Here is a 7,622-nt window from a genome sequence, read left to right as displayed (position 1 = left end):
GTTAGCCAAGGAGCTGCCACGGCCTCCGCTGCTGGCTGACAAATTCTTGAGAAATCGAATCGAACGTGAAGCACGATTGCAAAAGGATCCTCTAGCAACGGCAACGGCAACGGCAACGGCAACAACAACAACTGGCAACTGACACGCTAGTGACATCAAACACCACACACACACACACACACAGATGCATATGCACACAGAACGGCTGTGGGCAAATGCAAAAGTGAATGGCTGCGATAGCAATTAAAATCTGTTGGCGTTAAAGACCCTTGCCGCAGACCAAACTGAAAACAACAAAAAAAAAAAACTTTGAAAAGCATAAAAATAATTAATAATAAAAAAAATCACTTGCTGCAGGAATAGCTGACTAGAAAGAATTCCAGATTTATGTTGAAGAGACGAAGAATAAATACTCTAGAAATATTTCATAATGATTTATATGAGCTCCACAATTTTATTATACTCTAAACCAGATAATTTATATTTATATTTAATTTATATTTTCAATGTATTACTAATATTACAGTTATTAATATATTGCATTATACCTATAATAACATTTCATTTTATTAATATTATATATACATATGAGTATATGTATATGGGCTACTGATTAATAGAGCCAGTCGTAGTACCCACATGGCCTGAACTATATTTGAATCATATTTTATTTTTCTATCGAACAAAATTTGATTGATATTACAAAGATTATCCTTTATTTGCTTTCTATATAAATTGTATAACTCTAAAGGTACCGTTTTTTCCACATACATTTTCAACTTTAGGCCCAAACTGAGTTAAGCTGTAACTCACTCATGAATAAGGCTGGCAAGTCGTTACATATTTCCAATAGACATTTGATTAGCCATTCGTAGAGTATAACAAATAAGCAAAGAACCTGTTGCATATGGGCTCGCTCGTAACCACAATATGAAATATTGAACATGCAAATCTGCGCACAATGGCGAAAAATTATTTATTCAATTACCTGTGCGCAATTACCGAACAGCTGCTTGACGCCGCCTCCGCACAGTGGCTCGAAAACGATTTATAGGTAACTATAATTAAAGAAATGCAAACCACAAATTAATAAAAATTAAGTTTGGAAAAAGAATAATGTTTTTAATCCAAATTTAAATCTTGTATTTTAATTATAATAATATTCTTCTCAGTTTCAAACTATTTGCATATATAATTTCCATATATTTTGGTAAATTGTCTCAGTATTGATCATTATTTTATGTTAAAATATATTATATTATATTAACATGTTTCTTGTTCATCAAATATTTGCATATATAAATATTTAAATTATTAATAAAATATACTATTTTAACATGTGAGAAATTTTAAAATATTTACATCCAATATTTGCATATATAATTAAAATATTAATAAAATTTTTTTTTTTTTCAACATTTTTCCTATTCTTTCCAATATTTGCCTATCTAATTTCCAAACATTTTAGTCAATTGTCTCAACTGCTTTTCATAATTATGATTATTATTTTTTATAAAAATTTATTATACAATATTATTTCAATATTTTTCTTAATCTTCTAAGTATTTAAATATATTAATAAAACAAAATATTAATAAATATTTATTTAATTATATTTAACATTTTTCATATTTTGCTCAATATTCAAATATTTGCATATATAATTTCCATAATTTCCATTTTGGCCAATTGTCTCAACTGTTTTTCGCAACATGCAAAACTTCCTCGACTCTAACTTATTGCCACGAAATGTTGCAGCTACATGGCCCGCTGTTTATATGGCCTTATCCATATTTCTGCAGCTGACATAACTGTTAAAAAGTATTGGCTCTCCTTAGAGTTTTGCGGTATGCAATTTCAGGTTTTCCCCAGCGGCCTGTCCCACTGTGCAGGGGCAAGTGCCTGGCTGCAAATGGGATGGTGCAAGCTCAACTGGGCGCCAATCCACGACCCAATCCCACATCCAATCGCTGACTAAGCCCCGAAACGTGGCTCAAACTGGGTCCGCAGCTCGTCTAGACGAATCGGCATTTGCTTGCGGCTCGCTCTGGGCTGCCGGCGTTAATGTTTTTATGGCTGTCCGATTCGGCTTTGGTAATTTCTTATGCACAATTTGCATCATTAATTTGTTGAATCAAATATTGGCTGGTGGCTGGCGGCTGGTGGCTAGTGGCGATGGTCTGGCGATAGTGAGCCATGGTCAGCAGTTTTATGTGTAAGCGCATCTTGGCTGCCACCGGAAAAGTCAGCAGCCACATGCCACTGGCCAGGAATACGCGGCGGCTCAGCTTGCCACACAACCTGCGAGCCTAACCACAGGCAGCTCGCATTGCAGCATCGCGTTGGCAGCACAGCCAGACATGTGCAAATATGAACTGAGCAGCCATGTAGCCATTGGCGTCGTCTTGATGCCCCATCTTCAGCGTGCAGCCGACACCGACGTCGCACGGAAAGCAGACGGCAGACGGCAGAAAGCTGAAAGCAGCTGCAATGACAATGCAGCCAGGTTTCGCTGGATCTTTCGCTTCCGCCAGGTCGCTTGGGGTCTGCTCGCTGTCTGTTGTCGACGTCGCGTTGGCTTGTTCAACTGAAATTTGATTGCTTCATCTTCAACTTGATGCTGCCAGTTGCATAGAGCTTAGCTAATAGGCCAGCATTAGACGCCGCCTCGCTCAAGCCATGGGTCTCATATATATTTTGCGGTCTCCGTGTTTATTTTTCTATGGCTGAAGCGGCACTTGCCCATGAGTAGGACTCCGACTCCGACTCCCATTCCCCTATATTCCTCTCAAAATATGCGACTCCCAGCCTCATTATGTAAGCTCTCGCTGCTGCAGTCGTCGTCGCCGTTGCAGTTGCAGTTGCCGCTCGTAAATCCAGGTCATTGCAATGTGGGAGTCAAAGTGTATAAATATCAGACTTCCCTTTGAATGCTGCAGAGAATCGATGCGGCGCTATATGCGCTTGTTGGGACAAGTGTTTACTCTATGGACTAATTGATTGACAAATATTCCGCGTATTTGCGAATGGAAAAGAGAAAATAGAAAATGGGAATTTATTTTTTGACGTGTAAACAAAAGCTAACTCAGTTAAAGAATTTAATGGAGATACCCTGTAAAATCTCAAATATAAAATAATAATATAAATTATGAACTATGAAATGTAGAACATATAATATATCAAAAATTAAATGTAAAATACAAAATATAAAATATATATAATAAAATATAAATATAAAATATAAATATAAAAATATAAAATATAAAATATAAAACATAAAATATATAATATATAATATAAAATATTAAAAATCTAAAATATAAAATAGAACAAGTAAGAAGGCTCCAGTCGAGACTGCTCGACTAGGAGATACCCTGAACCCTCCAAGCTAATATTCTAATCATTCTGGACTTCTTTTATGCACACATACCTACACATGCACTTATAAGCAGTTAGCAGCGGCTGCGCATGGGCTGCACTGCAATGTGAGGAATATTATGAGAATTTATTTCTTGAATAATTTCTTTTATAGACATACAATCTTATTGAAACTTCAGAGCGTAATCATATGGTTAAAATGTGTGCACATTCCAAAGCACAAGTCTCTAGTACTTGAAATGCGTTATTTACAAATTGTTGGCGAAGGGGGCGTGGTATATAAGCTCTGTAGATTGCAAAATCTTTGTATCCATTAACTTTATACACAACGCAAATTTGAAGTCTCCAGGTCTAAAAGTGTTCAAATTAGGCTGAAAAAACAATGTCGATTTTTCGATTATTCTCGATAAAAAAGTAATTGGACGAGTTATCGAAATAATAAGCTAAACTTGTACTGCCTATGGTATACACGAGTATGCATGCCAAATTTCAGCTCTCTAGCTCTTATATCTTCTGAGATCATTTTGCTCATACGGACGGACGGACGGACGGACGGACGGACGGACAGACGGACAGGGCCAAATCAATTCAGCTCGTCACCCTGATCAAGAATATATATACTTTGTGGGGTCTGCCACGCCTCCTTCTGCCTGTTACATACTTTTCACAAAACCATTATACCCTGACTTCCCATTTTCAATGGGTTCAGGGTATAAAAATCGAACTAGTTCTTTTAAAATCCGATAACGAAAGTTCGCTTGCGCACCTCTGAAATATGTTCGTGCCTTGCTCAGCATCAAACAATCTAGTAGTCTGCGTGGTTGATGTCACACTTGTATGTCAACTCAAATATGCTGATATAGCTTCAAATATATTGTACAAATTAACCGTCTTACAATAAAATGGGAAGACGAAATTTAAAAGCTAAATTGGTAATATTTTATATTTTTACATTTTCGAATATTAACTAAATGTAAATTAATTAATTATTTTAAATGTGAATTAATTTAGATACTCGGCGGAAGGGTTTCTCCCGACAAGAATATGCAACGTAAGTGTTAAATTTGGATATTTAATTAATATGTATACATTTATATAATATATGGATACATTTTACATATTTTGTCTTCCAACAGCGGTTTCTGCTGCCAGTGCTACTAGCGCTGCTGCGGCTCCATCTATTGCAGGAGCAGTACCACCAGAACCACCAGAACGTACTCTACCGCGTCGGCGGGTAAGTTTTCCTTTTTGTGTCAATGCGCCAGCTACCATTGATTCTTATTGCAGGGACGTCCACGTAACAGTCAGTTGAACTCGGTGGTTATGGGAGAAGACAGTGTCAATAACACGAATGACACAAGAAAAGTAATGCTGCGTTCGATGAAGAAACACAAGAAGCTTGTTGCCACTGTCAATAATGGCTTTGAACGCGGCCTCAAGCCAGAAGTTATCTTAGCCGCATTTCCTTACGAAAACGATCTTATGTTTGCCGTAAAATTTAAGAATCGTAAGCTGCCAGAATTGATAACTGCCCAGCAGTTGAAGGTTCTTGACAAAAATCTGCTAATTCAATATTACGTAACCAATCTACGTTATCCACATAATGAGAAGCCTACGATGTAATATTGTTTAAATTGGCTTTAATTAATGCCCGAAAATAAAAATATTAATAAAATACCAAACTCATTTAATAAAATATAAAAATATTTCGAAACAATTAAAAAAGTTAACATCAGTTGCATCGATCGGGAGATCGGGATTCGAGCCGCGACTTCTCGATCGAGCGTCATGCTGCTAACACACTACGCCCCCTCACTTCTGCTAGTGGCGCTGGCAAAACTCAAATAGATTCACTGCTGCTGCGCCATCTACCAAAACTAAACGAAACTAACAGCTGATGTGATTCAACGAATGTTTCTAGAAGAAGTTTGAATGTATGTGTGCACACGCATACGATGCTGTTGAAGCTGCTGCACGTGCGTTTGTTAATTGGCCAAATATTTGATTATTTTTTATTATTATTTTTTGACTGAACGGAATTTAATGAAACTTTCAGCATATAAGCTATATATTATATTGAATATTTGAGAAATTAAAAAAAAAGAAAAATCATTCACAATTACCTATAGTGGCATCTGATTTGAACTTGAATGTTTTTACTCGATAAAAACATAACGGGATGATTTATCGAATTTTAAAAGCAAACTCGACGTCCGCGCTGTATATACGGTCATTTAAAAAAAAATTGAAGTCTCTAGCTCTTATATCTTCGGAAATCGACGCGTTCAAACATACGGACAGACAAACGGACAGACGGACAGACAGACAGACGGACAGACTCAGCTCGTCGCCCTGATCAAGAATATATATACTTTGTGGGGTCTGCCACGCCTCCTTCTGCCTGTTACATACATTTCAACAAAGCCATTATACCCTGAGATCCCATTGAAAATGGGTTCAGGGTATAAATAGAAGATATAAAATATAAAATATGAAATATGAAATACTAAAACAATATTATTAATACGCAAGGCTAGATCTTAATCTTAATTAGGAATACTTCATGTTTTATGGTTCTGGCTCGTCTTTCTTCTACCTCTTACCAGCACTTGCACTGAGCTTATATAAGGCGAATTCATGTTTTTAGTGTGTTCTGGCCATTAAAAAGTACTTATAAATTAGATTTATAGTTTTAAGTAAACTCCAATTACTTTCAAAACAATTCAATTAGAAGTTATATTAAAACACATTCTCTTTATCTTTGATCAAGCTCTGACTCAAATTCAGACACTTGAGCTATGTTCCCCTGTCTCTTTCTCTACGTATATATGTATGTATTTCATTTACTCAGACTCTCACTCGTTCACATTGTCTTCGCTCAGCTTTTAGCAAAGACTCGCACCTTTCAGAGCTTTAGGCGTAATGAATGAAGGCTTGAAAGCTGTTGCTGAATAAGTTCATGTTGAGCTTTTCGCAGGGGAAATTGCAATGTGTTTATGTGTGTGTGAATGTTTTTGTCCTCGTCTCTCTCTCTCTCTCTCCTGCTCTTTCCCTTCATCTCGGCACTGTGCGGCCCTCTCTTTCTATTGGCATATCTCTGTCTCTCTCCCTTTACATATTCATTGTCCACGTCTCGTTGAACTTGTTTCAATTGCTGTGATAAGAGCATTCGCACTGCCGCAACCAAAAAGAGTTGCTCCCATTGGCAAGCGGCGATGATGGAAATGTGCAGCAGCAGGCAGGGATGCGCAGGGTGCGCCGGATGGGAAACACTTAACGAGCTGCTCATGCCCATCATTGCGGCGACACATTGCCAAATACTTGCACCAAACTGGAGCAGTCAACCAGCCAAGCCAGCCAGCCAGGCAGCCAGCCAGGCAGCGCCGTGGAGTCTGTGCCCTGCCACAAATATAGAAACGGAGTCATTGGGTCAGGACAGCGCGAAAGCGAACGCTGCGAAGGACACAACCCATTCGAGTGCTCGCGACCCACTGGCAGGCAACAAAAAAAAATAAATAAAAATAAAAAAATCGAAAATAAATAAAATAAAAATAATAATATGGCAAGCGCTGGCGCCAACATTTATATTGCAGCCATTGAGTGGGCAACGGGGATGCCGGTGTGCGGGGCAGGTGAGCGAGCGGACGTATTTTGTTGGCCTGTGGCTGCTCGACTGCTGCAGGTAGCAAAATATGCGGAATGCAAAACGCGTTTGCACGCAAATCAAACATCCCCACCGATGGGGGTCTGTGTTTTTTGGTTTTTCGATGTATATACATAGTATATACATATATATATATATATACATATATATTTTTTTTGTATTTATTTGATTTTTGCCCAGCTAAAAACTGAATGGCATATTAAAAAAGTTTCAAGTGGCTGTCAGCGGGGGGAGGGTGCGGGGGGGCAGTGGCCAAAAGTATTGAAGGTAGCTAAACCGCTTGCACGCCGAACGCACGACACTCGCCTTGAGCACGCCTAATCCTAATCCCAATTCAAACGCCACCCGCACCAAATTGTATCTTTAAGTTGGCATCGCATAGCGTTGTATGTGTATCTATCTGTGTGTTCTTCTCTCTTTTTGATTTTTTTGGGTCTCGCCGTTTTACGAGTTTCCTGTTCAATGAAGTTGCACGTGGATGGCTAAAGAATTGTTTGTTGTCGTTACGCAGCATCAGCTCTACATACATAATGTAGGTCCTGCAGTCCACCAGCTAGCATACCAGACCCAGCTCCAGACC

General features: G+C 38.2%; 1 protein-coding gene across 1 annotated transcript; it reads left to right on the top strand.

Annotated features, from left to right (window-relative positions):
- The first annotated feature begins 4,423 nt into the window (after nucleotides 1-4,423).
- LOC149267932 (uncharacterized) lies at nucleotides 4,424-5,050 on the top strand. Its single transcript, XM_089474983.1, has 2 exons — nucleotides 4,424-4,612; nucleotides 4,666-5,050. The coding sequence occupies exons 1-2, from the start codon at nucleotides 4,481-4,483 to the stop codon at nucleotides 4,999-5,001; spliced, it is 468 nt and encodes a 155-aa protein (XP_089331109.1). The 5' UTR covers nucleotides 4,424-4,480; the 3' UTR covers nucleotides 5,002-5,050.
- Nucleotides 5,051-7,622: the final 2,572 nt, after the last annotated feature.

This window comes from Drosophila arizonae, chromosome X, assembly GCF_054131065.1.
Source record: "Drosophila arizonae isolate 15081-1271.41 chromosome X, UAZ_ARI_1.0, whole genome shotgun sequence".
In the NCBI taxonomy this organism is placed as follows: domain Eukaryota; kingdom Metazoa; phylum Arthropoda; class Insecta; order Diptera; family Drosophilidae; genus Drosophila; species Drosophila arizonae.
The sequence above is the reverse complement of the archived record's forward strand: the minus strand, read 5'-3'. Positions and strand labels throughout refer to the sequence as shown.

What these genes read in the sequence shown, in the direction of transcription:
- LOC149267932 (XM_089474983.1), top strand. Translation starts at nt 4,481, where the DNA reads ATGGATACATTTTACATATTTTGTCTTCCAACAGCGGTTTCTGCTGCC. An exon ending in GTACTCTACCGCGTCGGCGG is followed by an intron (nt 4,613 to 4,665) that starts GTAAGTTTTCCT and finishes TTCTTATTGCAG; the next exon opens with GGACGTCCACGTAACAGTCA.